This window comes from Chrysochloris asiatica, unplaced genomic scaffold, assembly GCF_000296735.1.
Source record: "Chrysochloris asiatica unplaced genomic scaffold, ChrAsi1.0 scaffold00019, whole genome shotgun sequence".
NCBI classification, from domain to species: Eukaryota; Metazoa; Chordata; class Mammalia; order Afrosoricida; family Chrysochloridae; genus Chrysochloris; species Chrysochloris asiatica.
Window position 1 is genome coordinate 4749024 of NW_006408537.1, and position 19744 is coordinate 4768767.

General features: G+C 41.6%; 1 protein-coding gene across 1 annotated transcript in view; it reads left to right on the forward strand.

Moving 5' to 3' along the window:
* LRRC1 (leucine rich repeat containing 1) overlaps positions 1–19744 on the forward strand; it is a 165254-nt gene that overhangs the window by 123614 nt on the left and 21896 nt on the right. The window contains exons 5-10 of the mRNA XM_006835723.1: positions 4957–5013; positions 5335–5398; positions 6278–6352; positions 8084–8228; positions 11946–12064; positions 13474–13557. Of these exons, the coding sequence (XP_006835786.1) occupies positions 4957–5013; positions 5335–5398; positions 6278–6352; positions 8084–8228; positions 11946–12064; positions 13474–13557 (544 nt within the window). The remainder of the gene's footprint in view (positions 1–4956; positions 5014–5334; positions 5399–6277; positions 6353–8083; positions 8229–11945; positions 12065–13473; positions 13558–19744) is intronic.

A 19744-nucleotide genomic window follows, 5' to 3' on the forward strand; every position in this document is an offset into this window, starting at 1 on the left:
TAAGGTCAGTGGTTTGAAACTACCAGCCGCTTCTCTTGAATGTGAAGCTGATGATGTGCCCTGTAAACTTTCACTCAATCCAAAATAAAAACCTTAAAAAAGAATGTGACACAGATGCAAAATGAGCGCTGTTGGGGAAATGGAACTTATAGACATGCTATATACAGGGTTGCCACAAATCTTGTATTTGTGAAAGATGAAGTATCGACAAAGCACAATAAAGTAAAACTAATTATAATGAGGTAAACCTGTACTCTCTTCCAAATGACCAAGAAAGGAGCTCACTCAGTCACTCTTCTGTAATTGTATCAATGTGTCTGGTCTAGTTCTGTATCCAGGCTGATTTTGTTTAGTGTCAGCTGTTACTGGACCAGTCTAGAGTAGCTGGTGGGTTTCTACACATTGGTTTGTAACTATCCAGGCAAACCTCTGATCCATTAATGATCCTCTGAACTGGGGATGATTTGTCTAGATTATCCTCTGAGATTTGGGTTTATATGGGAGATAGGAAGGAGTCTGAAGTTAAAGCTGTTCCTTTGAGTTTTGTCTCATGTTGTCCTGTGTTTCTACTACAGCGGACAACATGTAGTAAGTTCAGAGCTGACCTGTGCTACCCACTCATCGTCTGTGCCTGTTCTTTGAGCAGTTGCAGCAGTGAGGTGACTACTGTGATCTTTCTGAAGACCCGACGAGGCACACTCACATGTAAGGTGCCTGACTGCACTTAGAGACAAGGCTTGGCCCAAGGAAGTAAGGGTAAAATGGGCCTTTTTAACTTGATACGAAAACAGATTATGCTCTAATTGCCATAATATAATTATACTCATTTTAGAGGAAATTGAGGTAATGTGGTGAAGCAGTTCAGCCTAGTGAATCCAGCTAATTAGCGAGAGCCGGAGTTGGTATTTGCGCTGGAACCTCGGGCCTCCTCTTTTCTGCCTGTTTCTTTCTTGGGTGGCACTTTCATCCATGGACCTGTGGAATCTGATTATGTTTGAATTTCTTTTTTTAAAAATGAGCTTAAAATATTTGGAAAGCATTGTGCTTTCTTAATATACCTTGTTTTTAATTAATATTTTACTTTTGAAAATTATAAAAATGTCATTAGTGTTATGGTACCCTTGTTTTGTTGTTATTTTGAAGTGTTGTTGACTTAGTCCCAACTCATAGCGACCCTAGATATGGTTTTCAAGGAGTGGCTGGTGAGTTTGAACCACCAACCTTATAGTTAGTTAGCTGCTTATCCTACAAGTACCACACCAGGACTCCTTACATCCACATTTTTTCAGATTATACCAAAACACCAGACTCTAAGACATTTTGTAGTCCGAAGCTTTATACTTAGCAGGGTATTTATTATATTTGAGTGTGAGTGTTACGGCGTGGGGAACAGTTCATTAATCTAAAACGGCAAATATCCCAGTGTCCCTTGGAGTGGTCAAAAGAATTAGATATCCACCTAGAACTGATAAGTGTTGTAAAATATAAATTATATAGAAAGTTGCACGCTAATGAGAGATGCCAGGTTTGCCTCAAGGTAGTGTTTGTTGAGGGCAGGGGCTTTGTCATTGACCAGATTAGAATTGTGGCTTTGCTGTTGTATGCTATTGAGCCCATTTCTACTCATAGTGAGTCTGTATGACAGAGTAGAACTTCCCTATAGGGTTTCCTGGTCTGTAATCTTTATAGGAGTAAATCACCAGGATCTTTCTTCCATGGAGCCACTGGGTAGGTTTGAACTGTCAACCTTTCACTTAGCAGCTGAGTGCTTAACCTTTGAGCCTCACGGCCTGTTCCCATCTAGTCGGTTCCAACTGATAGTAATCCCATCGGACAGAGTAGAACGGACCCCCAGGTTTTCCAAGACTCCAATCTTTACGGAAGCAGACGGACACATTACTTTCCCACAGAGTGGCAGGTGAGTCTTAATTGACAACCTTTCTGCAGCCAAGTTCTTAACCCCTGTGCCACCAGGGACCCTATTGTGCAACCAAGGCTCCTAAAACTACTGCAGTTTCCAAGACCTGAACTCAGTTTGCTGAATTTCGAGTCCACAGTGCTAACCTGGAATTCCGTTTCTCACTATTTACCTCACGTACAGCTTCACTTTCCTAATGGTGTCACCAGAGTACCTATGTGCCAAGGTTGTGATTTTGAAATGAGGTGGCTTGTGTGTACAGAGCCTCCTTACATTGCAGGCCAGTTTCTCCCGTGTCTCCATGCTCTGTTGTCTCTTTGTACAGCACTCAGCATCAAGGCCTGAGCAAAGCTGCTCTTAAAGATAATGTTTTAGATGATGCTCTACAAGTAAAATTTTTGAAACAAAGGAGGACTTTTTACTCTTTTCAATAGTGGGACTTACCTAGTTTGCTAAAATAGCTGTGAAAGTAATAAATGTTGAACAGGGGAGAAAATGACAGTTGTTACCGATGGTTTTCAGAATACCAGTGTGAAAATAGCCAAGTTTGTACCTTCTCTATAAAAGTGGCTAAAAATTACCTAAAAAGTTAAAGCTAAAAATGAAACCTTTTTTCTTCTCTCTCTCCCTGCTTTTACGATTACTTTTTAAATATTTTCAGTTCCAGTGGAGTGCCTACTCTCGGTGACCCCAGGAGTAGAACTATGCTCCATAGGATTTTCAGCGCTTAATATCTTGGAGCTCTGGTAGCGTAGTGGTTACAAATCTGGCTGTGAACCTTAAGGTCAGTGGTTTGAAACTACCAGCCGCTTCTCAGGAGAAAGATGAGGCTTTCTACTCCCGTAAAGATTGACACCCTCGGAAACCCTGTACAGGGTCGCTATGGGTCGGAACTGACTCAACGGCACTTAACAACAACAACAACAATATCTTGGAAGTTGATAACCAGGCCTTTCCTCCAAGGATTCTCTGGTTGGAATCAAATTGCCAAACTTCCAGTTGTATACTAGCCAGGGACGCCATTTAAAATGTTACCTGCCATCTTTCTTTACATGATGGGTTTACTGTACACACTCTGGAGGGGGTTTCTCCCCTCCTGCTCCTTCCCACTACTATATCATAAACACACGGGCAAAAGAAAGTAAAACTAGATAGTTAAGACTCCCAGTTGGTTGCATTTTATTTTGAAAAATGTCAGCACTAAATTCATAATCATTTATCAGCAGGGATTTTGAGATTTAAAAAAATGCATTTGAATAGAGATCAAAATTTATTAGTGGTTACTAAGGGTGGGCAGAAGGAAGCAGGAGAGGAAGACACAACACTCAGGGAAAGAGAAGGTAAGGGTGATAAAAACATCCAACAACTGTAATGGTGATGGGAATAGACTCTCAGTCCCTGAACTGTACATGTGAAGATGGTTGCTTGGCAAATGTTTTGTTACTAAACAGTTTTACCATGAAGATCGTTAGAATGTGCATTTGAAAGAGTTGTATTTATTATTGCTCTAACTGTAAAGAAGAGTCCTGGTGTGGCGCTGTGGGCCAATGCGCCAGACTGCAAAGCCATATGAACTGCAAGGTTGGCAGTTCAAGCTCACCACCAGCTGCTCCTCGGAAACCCTACGCAGGGTTGCTATGGATTGGAATTGACTCAACGGCACTTAACAACAACAGCAACAACTGTGAAGACTCTTTTTTATTTTGTTTCTTAATATTAGAGAAAGCGATACAGAACTTGTGCATTTTGTAATTAATTTCCAGGCAAACAGTTTTAAAGCTTGTGTAAGTCATGTTCACTTAAATCAGATTTACACTTTCCAGTGCTGGGAAACCAGCTTTGTTAGTCCACATGATCCTGGCTTTTATTTTGGAAGACAGGTGAATAGAAGATTCAAGCAGATTATAGAGTATTGGGATAATGCCTGCCTCCTGTGTTCTGTGTGCTCACAAATAAAAGTCTTCCAAATTTGAATATTACTATGGTGATATTAGCAAACTCTTGAGTCTGTGGTCAGTACAGAACATAGCACAGTACCTGTTAGATAACAGATGGATCAGTTATTTTCTGAATTAATGCGTTGTACCAGTGCTGATACATGTGGATACGTGAGGGTTTCTGGTGATGCAGAATTACCACTGCTTGTCAAAATTTGACCCAGATAATCAGTGTCTGGGGAGAACATCTGTCTCTTTTCGCCATGCTCCAGATAGACGTGATTATACCCGAGAGACCGTAGAATCTGCTGAAAGGAGTGCCATTCTGGGGTCGGGTCACAAAATAAAAGCAGCAGTATTATAGCTACCATTTACTGAATCAGTGTTCTGTCCCAGACACGATGCAAGGTGCATTATGACATTATCCCTAATGCACTTAAATGGAAGCTATTTTGGAGTGTTGCTACTTGCAGTTTAGGTGGGTGATCTTAAGTAGAATCGTCGTTAAGTGCGGTTGAGTTGGTTCCAACTCATAACAACCCTGTACAGGGTTCCCAAGGAACAGCTAGTGGGTTTGAACCACCGACCTTGTCATTGACAGTCCAGTGCTGATCCTCCAGTGCCACAGCAGGAGTCCTTCTTGCTTGGATTTTCTTAACTGAGGGGTGGTCTCCCCCTCATGCTTATCATGAAGAAGAGCCCTGAGTTCTCCAAAAGTAAAGATGTTGTTTTTATGGCCATTGCACATGTTTCATCGTCATAATGGCGAGTACACACTTGCCTTCTCTGTTGGTCCCAGGAATGGTTGCTGTTTCATGGCTTCTGAGTTATTGCCACATACCAAATGCACAAATGCAATTGAGTGAGGATGCCTTGTACTCATGACCTATGACTTTTTTTTTTTTTTTTTATGTGAAAATTTGGGAGTTAAGGAATATGTTTGTTTTGGGTGGGGATGGTGATAGATATTTTTCCCCTAGGAAATGACGCATACAAGATTTTTTTTAAGAGTTACAACGTTGGGTGTGGGTATGGGGAGCTGGAGTAGAAAGAATCTCAGGAATGTTTCCTTATATGTTTTTTTCTTCTGTTGATTTCTAGTCTTTACAACCTGGCCTCCCTGGAACTGAGAGAGAATCTTCTTACGTATCTTCCCGAGTGAGTCTTTGGGGAAAGTAAGAGGGAGTTTTGTCTTGAGTAGATCTTGACATGCATCAACTTCTAGCATTGAAAAAGAAAAAAAGTACTAATGTTTTGTCAGAATAAGACCCTGTGTTATTTTAAAAGCTTGGACGATGTAACTTTTCTTGAAATATTGTTCCAAAGCAGTGGTTTATTTTCCTAAAAATCAAAAGAAACTTATTTTTGAGCAGTTGCCCAAGTGAGGAATATTCTATATTTCTGCATTTCTAAGCTCTAAGTATATTGCTTGATTGACTACCTCTCTCCCCTCCTTTTTTGTTTTTTGTTTTTAAATAGTTCTCTTACCCAGCTACGGAGACTAGAAGAACTTGATTTAGGAAACAATGAAATATATAATTTGGTAAGTCTGTGTAAAAGGTAGATTCGAATTCAGCGTATCCTTAGTTATGATCAGGAACCCTGGTGGTGGTGTGGGTTCAGTGTTGGGCTGCTAACTGCAAGTTCAGCAGTTCAAACCCACCAGCTGCTCCGCAGGAGAAGGATGAGGCATTTTGCACCCATAAACATTCACAGTCTCAGAAACCCCATATTAGGGTTGCTGTGTGTCGGAATTGACCCAGTGCTAGTGGGTTTGAGTTTCAGTTTTGATCACAAACCATATCAGGAAGTGTGTATGGATTATAGGCTTATAGACTGATGTTTCTACAGGTCTGACTTGGGAACATTAAAAGAATGTCCTTCATTTCACACAGGTTAAGAATTACGGTTTGGGTGAGGTTAGGGGACAGTGTTGTCAAGATACAGGTAGATAGAAATGAAAACTGTCATGCCTAGGGAAGGCGATCTTGATATTCGAGAAGTACCAACAAATTTTTGCTACACTATGCAATTATTGGAGTCCTGGTGTGGTGTTGTGAGTTAATGCGCTAGACTACAAGGTCGGTTTGAACCGCAAGGTCGGTGGTTCACGCTCACAACCACTCCTTGGAAACCCTATATAGGGTCGCTATGAGTTGGAACCAACTCAGTGGCACTTAACAACAACAACAACAGCAAGGTGTGGTGCTATAGGATAAGTACGGGGCAGCAAGGTCAGTTGGTGGTTCAAACTCACTAGCCTCAGAAACCTTATACAGGGTCACTATGAGTCGGAACCGATTTGACAACGCTTAACAACAGCAACAGTATCCAGTTTTGCTGTGAATTAGTATTCTGCCTTTCTTAACAGAAGACTGAGCTTTAGGTGTTTGTTGCCCTAACATTATGTTCATTGTTTTAGCCAGAATCAATCGGAGCTCTCATGCATCTAAAGGATCTCTGGCTGGATGGGAATCAGCTGTCAGAATTACCTCAGGTGAGTGGTAATTTCTTAATGTCTTCCCCAAAATATAAACAACCACCACCACAGTAAACCTCATGTATTCTTTGCTGTTGAATAAAAGTGATCTTCAAAACCAAAAAACCGTGATTGAAAAATTCAGTTAGAGAAGTATGTTGAGTATTCATCTTTCAACATTGCCATAGGAAAATTGAAAACTGAAGTCCACAATTTCTAAGTGAATATGTCCTATAGTTTGTGAAGTCTGTATTGTATTTCACCCTTACCACTCAGCATCTTACCTCCAGCCTAGCAGATTTATACATCACCAGGACCCATCCTTCTGACAGTATACATTTCTGTCACCTTATGTGATGTGCCAGGTGTTTTGGAATAAATTCAGCTACCTTTTATCCAGCAACAGTTAATCTAAAAGCAATGTTAAAAGCTTTTCTTTCCTTCTATTTCCGCCCCCCCCCCCCGCCCCCCAAATATTGCTTATAGTGTAACTGGCATGTTATGGTGTCCAAGTTTTTCCTCCTGTTGTCAAGTATGAGAACCATGTTCCAAATGGAGTTTTGTACAGACTCTTGAACACACAGTCACTTTCTGGAAATCTAGTGAGCAGGGCTGCTTTTATTCCAGTAACCGGAGAGAAAAATCCTTTTAAAAGAAAATTTTTTTTCAAAAGAAGCAAGCCTCCCTAAACAAGCATTTTTGTGTTCCATTGTCGCCTGTTATTTTATTTGACTCTAACTTTTATTGAATTTTCATTCTTTGGCACATCTTGCAGCCAAACTGTGAAGTCAGCATGCATTTCTGGCTGATTGTTGTCATTGTTAAGTGCCTTCAAGTCGGCTCTGACTCATAGCGATCTTGTATAGGGTTTCTGAGGAGCAACTGGTGGATTGGAACTACCAACCTTGCAGTTCAAACCAACCTGTGGTCCAGTGCTTATCCTCCTAGAATGGACATGGGAGGAATGGTCAAGACCCAGAGTCCCAGAGACTGAGCCAACAGTCCCGATAAGAAAGTAATGAAAGTAGAAAATAGGGGCAGTGGAAATGGCAAGGTAGAGGTAAATACAAGAGACATCTTCTTAAAAAAAGAGGCCTTCTATGATTGGAAGGTAAGGTACTGTTTAAATTGAATGTTAATGTCATTGAAGTACTTTTCCAATACTAGATAGACTGTTTTCTTAGTAAGTAAGTAGCACACTCATCTTTTCTGTTGATATCCAAGGTGTCAGTGGGTTTCTGTTTACCCCAGCTTTGCCAAGGAGCAATTGCATTGATGTTTGTGGTAACAAGTACTTCCTGTCCCTGGTGAATAATATTAAATAGGTGGTTTCTTACCAGAGAAAATCCCAGGGTCACCCTGAAATGTAAGCTGCTTACTTGTGATTGATTCCAACCTTGGGAAACTGGATTCTAGCCTCCTTTTCCCCTAATCATGTGACCTTGAAGTCAAATCATCTGTACTTACTTGACACCAGTCTCCTTTATTACATGAGAACGATTCCTTACTCACCTGAAGGTGGAGGGCTTGGCATCCCGCCCAGCTCCCTATCTATGATTCATGCAGCTTCCCAGTTTCATTAGAAGGACGTCTGTGAACTTACACCCGCTTTCACATTTAGACATATACTAAAGATTACAGCTTTGGGACTATGCTGGGATACGATTGCAAAAAAAATCATTGTAACTGAGTCCTCTCTACTGTGACAGGTTGAAACATGAGTCTCCTTTTTCTATGTCACTGATGTAGGAAATAGGAAATCTGAAGAACCTGCTTTGCTTGGATGTTTCAGAAAACAGGTTGGAACGACTTCCTGAAGAAATTAGTGGCCTGACTTCATTAACAGATTTAGTCATTTCACAGAACTTACTAGAAACGGTTCCCGATGGCATCGGTAAGTACTGAACACAGCTGACACCTGACGACAGTGGTAGTTGTCTTAGGCATTTGGAGCACAATCACCCTTCTCTCACCACTCCCAGGCCTGGGGATGTAGCTCCTGAGAGTCTTCCCATTGTTTGTTTGCTTTTAAAGAAAGAAACCAATGGATAACTAATGCAATTATAAGTTTCTCCGAGTGCACGTATTCCTGTTGTCTTGGTTGGGTAGCAATTACATGAATTATTACTTAAAAGCGCTGACTCATATCCCCTTCATCGGCAGCTTGTCTCAATGATTTCAGCAGAGGTTAAGCCCAAATAATAGAATGTGTTTAAGGCATATGAGCAATCACTGAGAAATTTCTTATTCAACATCCTAAGTAGTTTATGAGAAAATAACTTTGACTTATTGCATGACGTAAGGAGGAGGCTGTTAAAGGAAACTTGTTGTGCTTAAACTGAACCTTTTCAGTACATCAAGGACAGTCCTTTGCCTTAATAATTTTATGCTGTTTCCTTTAAAAAAAAAAAAATCAGTCCAGACAATTTCCTTCAGTTTAAAGGAAATTGTGAGAAAATAAACTTCAATCTAGTTTGAGAAAATAAACTCAAATACAGTGAGGATAAACAGACATGGATTGGCACTCCCGCCTTAGCGAAGCTACTTCAGAAACTATCTTTAACCCCACAGTTGTTACAAGATTGTAGGCTTTGACCTTCATTTATCTTTCATTCAAAACACCACAAGAAGTGTTTGAAAGATTTTCAATAGCTGGAATAGCTGTGTGGCAGGGGATCGCTTCCTTCTTGTATTTGGTCAAGATGAAAGTGGTAATGGATAATAGCAACTCAGTAGAAATACAGACATTGTCTTTTTGCTAAGGCCAGTTACAAAATTTACGGGAACTCTGCAAGTCTATGTAGAAATGTTTAGTGAGAATTAAATGCGTCATCTGGAAGCAGTTGTAGGCACTGGGGGTATTTTGCTTGGACCAGGAAAAGGTAGAAGATAGATGGCTGACTTGGTAAAATTTGAGAGACAGTTGGTTAAGACTTGGCTGCAGACAGCAAGGTCAGTGGTCCAAACCCACCAGCTACTCCATGGAAATCCTATACTGGGTTGCTGTGAGTCAAAACTGACTTGATGGCACGGAACAACAACAATAGGAAGCGGCAGGAGACATGACTGACTTTGAAGCAGGTTGAGGAGCGGTGATTAAACATTTGGCTAATTCTTTCTCTTCAGGAGAAAAATGAGGCAGTCTGCTTCCACTAAGATTAGCAGCCTTGGAAACCCTATGGGGCAGTTCTGCTCCTTTGTGTAGCATCTGTGTGAGTTGGAATCAACTCAGCACACAACAGCAATGACAGAGTACAAATGGCCCCTGGGTAGTGCAGTTTGCATTAAACTAACCTAAAAGTTGATGGTTGAAATCCTTCCAGCAGTACCGCTCACTGATAGAGACTTGGCGATCTGCCTCCTAACAGATTCCCACCAGCAATACCATGGAGCAGTTCTACTCGGTAATACATGGGGTCGCCATGAGTCAAAATCCACTCAAAAGGCAACAGGTTTAGCAGCTTGGTATAATAGAAACTGGCAGAAAGGATTGTGGATTTCAATTTCAGAAAGCACTTATTTTTTAAAGAAAGAGACTTGTTACAAATTAGATTTGGCTGCTTAGTGAAGAAATGAGTACCTGTTAGTACAAGTATTCAAGGAGAGGCTTTAAGACCGCTTGCCAGTAGTACTGTTAAGGAGCCCCATCCTCTGTCGGGGTGAGGTGAGACGTATTACCTCTGAATGTTAATGTTTCTCCTGAAAGTGAGGGCAGGTGAAAACCCTTGGGGGACAGGTTATTGATTATGCTAAATAGAGCTTAAGAAGCATTTACTGCCTCTACCTTTCCCTGTGGCTGCACAGGAGGCAAGCTCATTCTTTCAGTGGCATAAGACCCTTTCCTCCACTATGATGTCTCTGTTACAGTAGAGGCTGTTTTCTCATACCAGTTGCTGCTCTCACAGGATAATGAAGAACACTTGCTTTGTAGTTTGGTCATCTTAGAGTTGAAAGCCAGAGTCAACTGAGTTATGAAGGATTTCATTCACTTAGTGGAGGAACCCTGGTGGCACTATGGGTTAAGCATTGGGCTGCTCACTGCAAGGTCAGCAGTCCAAACCCACCAACCATTCCACATCAAAAGTTAGGTTACCCTACACCTAAGGATTCAGTAGCTCAAAAGAGGAAACAAATCTTTACAGCAAGGATCATTCCCACCCCCTCAATACACAGAGTAGACAGGAATGGGCAACTTGGACATTGGCTACCCAAAATGGGGAGGAGGGGAACTACAAAGGCAAGAAGTGACTGGCTTACAAGCTTTCAAGAGGGAGACTAGATCCAGAGGACGCAGAGGAAGGTAGAGTCTCCACTGAGTTGTATCCAATCTGCCTGGGCGGGACTGATGAAAGGATATGGGAATAGGTCTCTTGTGGTACAATAGTGAATAATTGTTAGCAGGACTGACTGTGAGGGTTGGAAATGTAAAGGTAGACATTTTGTAGCAAAAGGAAGGAAGTGATTGACTTTGCAGTCCAGGAGTGGAGGTTCCTGGGACCATCAAGGGAGAAGAACAGAGTGTGGGACCCTACCCAGAGAAACAGTGATTCTAGAGATGGAGGCAGAGACACTGACTTGGAGAGATGGAGTGGCTGGGAATTCTAGACCCAGAGAGGGAGAGGGGCTGTGTACTGATGACCAGGGGCCAGGCTTTTAGGATATACCTTTTGGTTGGTTGATGATGCATGGAGAAGATTGTAGCCATGGCAATGTAATGATATACAATAGGATGAATGTAAAGCTAACGTTCTCCCATGCAAACTATCACATAATTCACAATAAAAGGTTTTTTTAAAAAAAAAAGCTAGGTTGTCCACTCCTGTGAAGACTTACAGCCTCTGTGATTCAGAACTGACTCAATGGCAGTAGGTTTGGTTTGATTTTCACTCAGTGGAGACTCAGTAAAGCTCAATTCTTTATCTCTGTAGCCTGTAGACATCACCAGAAAGTTGAATATTCCTGCCTTGGGTAAAATAAACTCAGACCTCATTGTGGCTTTTCAAAGGTGACCACCCTATTCTGTGTATAGAGAAAAAATTCATTATAAGGATTTTGTCTGAGTCAGATATTTATTCATACGTGCTTATCCTATAGTCCTGCTGTGGCGCTATAATCACAAGGTCAGCAGTTAAAACCCATCAGCTGTTCTCAGACACCCTATACAAGGTTGCTATGAATCAGAACCAACTTGATGGTACACACCAACAAGAAGAAGAAACTGCAATTTAGTGTTTTTAGTAAAAGTAATTCTTGGAATACAATTAAAGTGTCTCCTCTCTCTCATCCCTACATGAAGTATCTCCTGCTCTTAAAGATCCAGCAAGAGCCAGCTGCCTGGTTTTCTTTTCTGGCTTTGTGTTAGGATATTTTTAGGTAGAGCCTTTTAAAACGATTTGCTGCTAATTGCTGACTGTTTTTGATGTTCTGAACAAATTATCTCAACTCTCAACTTTGAGTGATCTAAATGAGCATGATAATAGTTTCATAATTAAAAAAGCTGAGTGGGGAAACTTACTGTGTAAAACAAACAAAAAAAGAACAGCAGATAGTAAATATCAAATGGTGATTATGGGGAAATTGTGGCTAATGAGTTTTAATAACACTTTCACAGGAAAACTGAAGAAACTGTCCATCTTGAAGGTGGATCAGAATCGACTCTCCCAGTTGCCTGAGGCAGTTGGGGATTGTGAAAGCCTCACAGAATTGGTTCTGACAGAAAATCGGCTCCTGGTGAGTGTGGTTTATGTATGCAAGTGGATATGTAGTGTGTGGATTCTGTATGGCAGAGGACGGATGAGGGTAGATCCCCCTGTTTGCTAGTACATGAAGATCAGTATTTGACCTGTGTCAGAGAAGAAAGCCATGCTGAGGATAGACTCTAGCTGTGTTCCCTACAATATGGGGCCTGAACTGACACCCTATGAATTCCCCCGGGAGAGTGTAGGGACACTGTTGGTACAAGTGGTGATGATGCCTTTCCTGTGGTGGCCACAGACCACCAAGCGAAGCATTGTTGTGGGGTTCATCTGGGCTCTTCCTAAGTTCTTTGAGGAAATGGGAAGAACAGGAGAGAAGGAGAAGAATTGGTGGCTTTCCAGGGAAAGGCTAGGTGGGATTGGAGCTAAGGAATGCTCATTTGAGCGGAACTAAAGAGTGGTAACTGATGGGCTTTGTTTGAGGCCGCTTCTTACTCAGACTTTGGTAGTGTTTGGAAGGCAAGAGGTGGGCCTCAGGCTTCCCACACATGGGCCAGCCTTCCAACCCTACAAGCGCAAAAGGCCGACACCGGGCATTCACCACCCACCAAGGGTAAATTAGCTGAGTGGCAGCAAATGCTGCTTCCTCTTTCCTCAGCCTTGCATTTATTCATCATCTTCTCCTCTTTCCTCCTTTGAGCAATCTGGTCGATTTCCTTTTTAACTTATTCTCTCATACCTTTCTCTTTTCCTTTCTCCATGCTCATTTTGTCATCTGCCTTTTCTTTTCCTTTTTCCTTCATTCCCTTTTTGCCTTCTTTAGAAAAAAAAAAAGGGTAAGTAATTCTCATTAGAAGAAAAAAGGTAGCAAGATTGGGTCAAAGACACAAGGATTGGGAAGTCACCCAGCAGTATCTCCTCAGGTAGCCCAGGGAGCCATGCTCTGGGAGGTGGGGTGGATGTCACCAAATCTCCCTGTCCTCACCAGCTCTGCTCACCTTTCTCCCACCTTCATGCAGCACTGTCTCTTCCCTGGCCTCCTGATACCCCCTGCTCAGGATTCCGCTTCCCTGCCCAGCACTCTGCCTTCCACAGGCATCGTAAACCTCAGTGCCATGCAGGGAAGGAATGAATACTGGGGGTACAAATGCTCACTCAAGTTAAAGAGTATCCATCTACTTATTCCTTAGTAGCTATGTCTCTATTCCCTTGTGTAACCCTTTGACTTCATTATATTGAAACGCGATTTCAACAAACATCCAAAATACTCAGTTCTCCAGCCCCCAAGTGAGTATTACCAATGTCTTGATTCCATTTCAGGGACTGTTTCCTCTCTTGCTGGATGAGATTGTGTTCTTTAAGTTCCTGAAAATATCTATTGTAAAACTATGCACCATGTTTAAAAGATGCTGTAGATTAATAGTGAAAATATTATTTTAACAGACTTTACCTAAGAGCATTGGAAAACTTAAGAAGTTGAGCAACTTGAATGCAGACAGGAATAAATTAGTGTCTTTACCAAAAGAGGTATGTGCATTTAAAGAAATCCTAATGCTGTCAACACACAGGAGGGATAAAAAAAAAAAAATGTACAATGCTTTGAAACATTTAATGTTGTACTTTTAAGATATGAACTGTCGTATGAGTATAAAACTAGAAGCTAGAGATGGGGCTGAGTGTTTTCTGTTAGTGCTGCAGGCAGGAGGAAAACGTCCATCAGCACCCACCATGGACAGTTTGATTCGAGTTATTTTATCCAAAAATGATCGTCATTGACTTTAAAGAGACTAGGTGAGTCCTGATGACTGAGCAGTGTTGGGAAGGGTGAATACATATGCTTTTAAATGGGAGGAAGAGAGATCGATGATTTGGGTGTGACATACAGAGAAGAGTGGTCCTGTTTACAGCAATGCATAATTTGGGTAGTTGGGGAGAGGCAGTGGAAGACTTTAGGTTTGATTTCTGAGATTAAATTAAATTCTGTCCCCCTCTCCCTCCAAAAATAAAAACAAAACACACATTGGGGTTGAATCTGTTGTGATTCATGGTGACGACCCCTTGTATTAAAGAGTAGAATTGTTCCATAGGCTTTCCAGTGGCGGAAATTTTAGATCCCCTTTATTTCATGGTATGGCGAGGAACATTTAAAATGCCAGCCTTTCAAACACAAATGGTTAGTGCCACCCAGGACCCTCCTGTCCCTTAGGCCATTGAAATTATAAACAGGGATCTCGCTGGATGTGCTCATATCCATAATGAGAGTGAATGAACTCATCACCAAGGTGTGCACACTTACGGAGGAAGGCCAGCAGGATGGGGCTGAATGCTTTCTGTTAGTGCTGCAAGCAGGAGAAAAATGGGGCTGAATGCTTTCTGTTAGTGCTGCAAGCAGGAGAAAAATGCCCATCAGCAACCACTATGGACCGTTAGAGGCACTCAGGAGGGCTGGCAGGGGGCTGGAAATGCTGGCAATGGGCAGAAAACCCAGAGTCCAAGGGTGAGTCAAAAATTATCCGCACTCCAGTTATATTAAAACACCCAGCCATGTCCACAGCTGGTGACAACCTTGAGCATGCATGTGAAATGATTCCATGGAAATACACAAGTGACAGTGGATTCTGTGGCAAATCATTTGCAAATAAGCCATGGCTGTGCCTGTGAAATAATCCAGGCAGACTTAGGTTTCAAAAAGTTTGTGCAAGATGGGTACTGAACCCACTCTTGGAAGAGCATAAACCAGAAGCATTTGGACATCCGCAAACAAAATTTGGACCGATTCTCTAAGAAAGGTAAAAGTTTCTTTTAAACAAATCCGTTACTGACAAGGCATGGATTCATCACTGTGAGCCTGAGAGTAAACGGCAGAGTATGGAATGGAAATATCCTCAACTACCAACCAAGAAAAAGTTCAAAAGTCAAACATAACTGAAAAATTGATGATCACAGTTTTCTGGGATTCTCAAGGCCAGTACTGGAACACTGTCAGGAAAAATCAGCAATCAGTAGTGCTCATTACAGTGAGATGCTGCTCTCTGAAGAGCTGAAGCCTAAACTTCAGATTAAACCCAGAGGACTGCTATCCAAGGACATTGGGATCTTGCATGACAATGCACGTCCACACACCTCTGTCTACACTGTTGACACTCTGCAAAACTTCGTTTTGAGGTGTGAAAGCATCCTCCCTATCCTGATTTTACTCCATTGGACTTTTACCTGTATGGTCCCCTGAAAGCAGCCCTTCGAGGATGAAGATTCACGTCTGATGAACAAATGGAGATAGCAGTGCATTCGTGGGTCATAGCTCAGCCTAAAACATTTTTAGTAAGGAAATACAAAAGCTTGTCAACAGATGGACAAAGTGTACTGAAAAGCAAGGAGATTATGTTGAAAATGATGTATTTATCTTTTCTCAAAGTCGATTAAATTCTACAGCCAGCGTACAGATAATCTTTGACTCATGTGGTAGATCAAACCAGCAAGTATCTAGCACCCTGTTAAAAAAGAGGGCTTACTTTCTACTTGAAAGTAGAAGGATTTGATTTGGGAAGGGGAATACTGAGTTTGATATTTTATTAGTAGTAGATCCTGAAACTAAGTTTAAGCTTTGCCTGGGGAGGTAGGGGACTGGGCATTAAATGAGCTGTTGGTGAATCACTTCCCTTTGGCTGGAACCTCACATGAAAAGATGTGTCTCCTTCTCTAATAGAGATTGCCAGCCAGGTACAGTGTTTATTTTTTACCCTTGCCAGTATCTATCTGGGAATAATTTTAATGCCTCTACTCAGCCAGCCAGAGCTTGAGAGGGTCTTGTTTTCCTAATGCCCCTTACTGGGATGTCTGAACTTGATTTGGCTTCCTCTTTCCTTTACTCTACTTGGTGCTCTACCCTGAGTTCCCATCTTCTCTCAGGGTAGACTTCATTGTGATCGGCATTTCTTTTAGACCCGCCAGTGTTACCCAATGGAAGCATGAGGATATTTGTTGTAAATGGGACATCCTGAATCTCAACACTGGTATCTAAATGAAACTCTTTCCAGAGAAAGGCTTAAGGCTACATCCCAGTTAAAGCAGGACACAACTACCAGACTCTACTAATCAAAATATTTTGGCTCTTGTCTCTAAGCAATAAACCAAAACATGAAGCTGATAGTCACAACATTAATTTGACTCCTGTTGACTAGCACATGTCGATGGGAAATAGATTGGCCACATGCACACGCCCAAGGAAGTAGGAAGAGTTCACTGCATTCTTTCCTAGCACTTTCCTGTGTATGAACTCTGACTTCTCAGAGCAGCTTTGCAAGGCTGTGATGATCTCTTCCTTTGCCAGATGAGGAAACAGGCCCGGTGAGAAGGTTTCCTTACCAGGACTCACACAGTGAGGGCTTGATAGAACTGGCCTCTGAAGAGGAGTCTTCTGACAGTTCGCCCACTGCTCTTTCAGTGGCCAATAAAAACATGACAGCTTGTCTGTGTGGTCGGGAGGTGAGGCAAGACCATAGTTTGGTAAACATAGTTCACATTATCTTTACTTTGAACATTTTAGAAAATTAACAATACATTTTAGAAATTGTTTCACGGGAAAAGCTAATCAGAGCACTTTTAAGTTTCATGTTTCACACTCCTTCGCTCCACCTCACTTACCCAGTCTTCTCTTTAAATAGTCTCTCTCTGCTCACAGGTGCACACTCTAGACATGAACTTGAGGATTGTGTTTCTACAGAACCATCACTTTAAAAGTGAAACTCAACATTCCATCGCTGCTGCTTCTCAGAGGGTTGCACCTACTATGGGCTGTGTGTCCACTGAAATTTACGAGAACAGCTTTTTATGGTGTGAAAAGTGAAAATATGTTTCACTTCAAAGTATTTCAACTATCATATTTTGTCCATTTCTGGGAAATGATGATTGGCTTTCTGGCACCTAGAGCTTTATAAAGGAACAAAGTCTGTGCCTTTTCCCTTAGCTGCTGGATCGAGCTAATAATGAATGTTTAAACTGTTAGGGATTGGATTTTTTCTAGCATGCTTTTTCTCCTCCTCAGACACACTCGGCTCCCAAGGGAGGAAATGCACTGAACGCGTTTCCAGTTCTGCTGTGGGTCAGCTTGGTAACCCAGCCCAAAAGGTTGAGTGCTTGCTTCTGGCTATCGATAACCCCCTAACTTTGTAGTGTACACTGATAGATGTGCCACGAGAGCCCCTACTTTGTATTTTATACTGAGATCTGTGCCATGAGAGACCCACATTTTGTATTATACTCTCAGCTGTGTACTATGAACAGCCCCTCACTTTATAGTGTACAGTCAGATGTGTACCACGAGAGCCTGACTTTGTATTGTACACCGACATACATGAGAGCCTTCTGCCTTGTATTGTACATTCAGATGTGTACCATGCAAGCCCCCCTCCTTGTATATACTCTCTGAGAGCCCCCATCTTATATAGTACTACAGATGTGTACCATGCGAACTCCCCATATTGTATTTTACACTCTGATGTGTTTCACAAGAGCACCCTACCTTGTATTATACACTGAGGTATGTACTATGAGAGCCTTCTGCCTTGTATTGTGCCTTCAGATGTATGTGATGTTGTACACTCAGATGTGTATCAAGAAAGCCCCCTCCCCATCTTGTATTCCTCAGCTGTGTACCCTGAGAGCCCTTAACTTGTACTCTCAGATGTGTACCATAAGCAGCCCCTCCCCTTGTATTATACACATACATGTGTAGCACAAGAGCCCCACCTGGTATTGTACGCTCCAGTATGTACCATCTGAGCCCCCACCTGATATTGTGCACTTTTGATGTGGACCATAAGAGTCCCCCACCTTGCTTGCATCAAGTGTGTCTGGGTGGCACCATCATGTCACGAGTCTCTGTGCAGTGAGTGTGGTAGGCATGTGACTGCCTGTGTCCACACATGCCTCTGTGCCCTACTTCCAAGCTTGCTACCATCTGATCTAATCCTGCCCTTTTATGATTTGATTCTTTTGCTTTAAAAATATATGACTGTCACTTGAACAATCAAGTCGCATGCATGCCCAACCTAAACTAAAGTGCTGACCGTGTCGTTTATATGCCAGAAGCCTATAGTAGCAAGAATTGCCATTGGCCTTGTTCACTGTGCTGGTCTTCCTTGTCTTTGTCTTTTCTCTTTTGAGATTGGATGGTATTGTGTATTACCAGGTTTATGGCACAGCTCCTAAGTCTGTAGCAGCATTTAGTAGCATTTTCCCCCCAGTGGCAAAGGGGGAAAACATTTGTACTGTGTGGGTCACAAGAATGGATTCTGTTTGTGTTTTGTGGTGTTACTTGCAGTAAACATTTGCAAATCAATGAATGTCTCTTGTTTTCTTAATTGTTAGCTGCTTGGAAATTTAGAAAAGTCAGGTAATCTTGTTGTATTGTAAATATTGTTCAGACCACAGTTGCATCTCGAACTCCGATTTTGCTTCTTAAATGCATGAAGATTCAGATTGGCTGACTGCTTTATGTATTCTTCATTGTAAAATATTAGACATTTTTGTTTTGGTTCAGTTTGTTTGTATGTTTTTAAATGACTGCATGGCCTGGACCCACATTTTGTTTTGTGTTTGCCAGATTTGTTCAGATTATTTCTCTCTAAAGAATGCTTTTCTGTGAATTGCGTCTTAAGTTATTCCAAAATTCTGAAGGACATCATTTGGCAGTTCATCTCTCATCACTAAATTGTCATGTCTTCACTGTTTTATCTCCATAGGGAAAGACTAGTTTTGCTTTCTTTGCTAAATGTGGCATACTTCTGATGTTTCAAACCACTTATTTGTATCTTTTATTTCTCATCCTGTTGCTTAAGTATATGTATGTGCTTCTGGGGAAAGGAGGAGCCCTGAAAAAAAACACAACTCGTATTTTCACTGATGAGAGGAATTAAGAGACTAGACCATGAAGGAACGTGTGATTCATAGATCTGCAGTGTGTTAGTATATGTATGATCATATATATGAGGATAGAAAGTCTGGAATTTCATTATGTTCTTTAGACAGAGTTTATTTTAAGCAAGCTGGATCATACAGACTTTATGGCTAGAAGCAATTGGGCGTACGTCCAAATTTGTTGTTGTTGATGACAGGTGCCATCAGTTGGCTCCAGCTCACAGTGACCCTATCTGAGCACAACACAATGAAGCACCGATGCCATCCTCACAATTGTTACCCATGAGCCCATTGCTGCTGCCACTTTTCCCATCTGTCTCATTGGGAATCTTCCTCTTTGTCACTGTTCCTCCATTTCACCAAGCATGATGTCATTCTCTGGAGACTGGTCCCTTCTGATAACGTGTCCGAATATGTGAGATAAAGTCTCGTCCTCATGGCTTCTAAGAAACATTCTGGCTGTACTTCGTCAAACACAAATTTGTTGTTCTGGCAGTCCATGATACCGTCAATATTCTTCTCTACCACCATAACTCAAATGCATCCTAGTATTTTGTCTCCATTAAGTCAGAATAAAATTGGTCCTAACTATCCAGCCACCCATCCAGTCAAATGAGACAAATTCTACTTACAGATCATCCATCAAAACCTATCCTTGACAGGCAACTCATAAACATCAATTACTCATATATGTTATTGTGATATTCAGAAATGTCTGTAGTGATGGGATTTTTTTTTTTAAGTCTTGCCTTTGTATTAATACAATTAAAAATTTTTTCAATGTAAGTTTGTCATA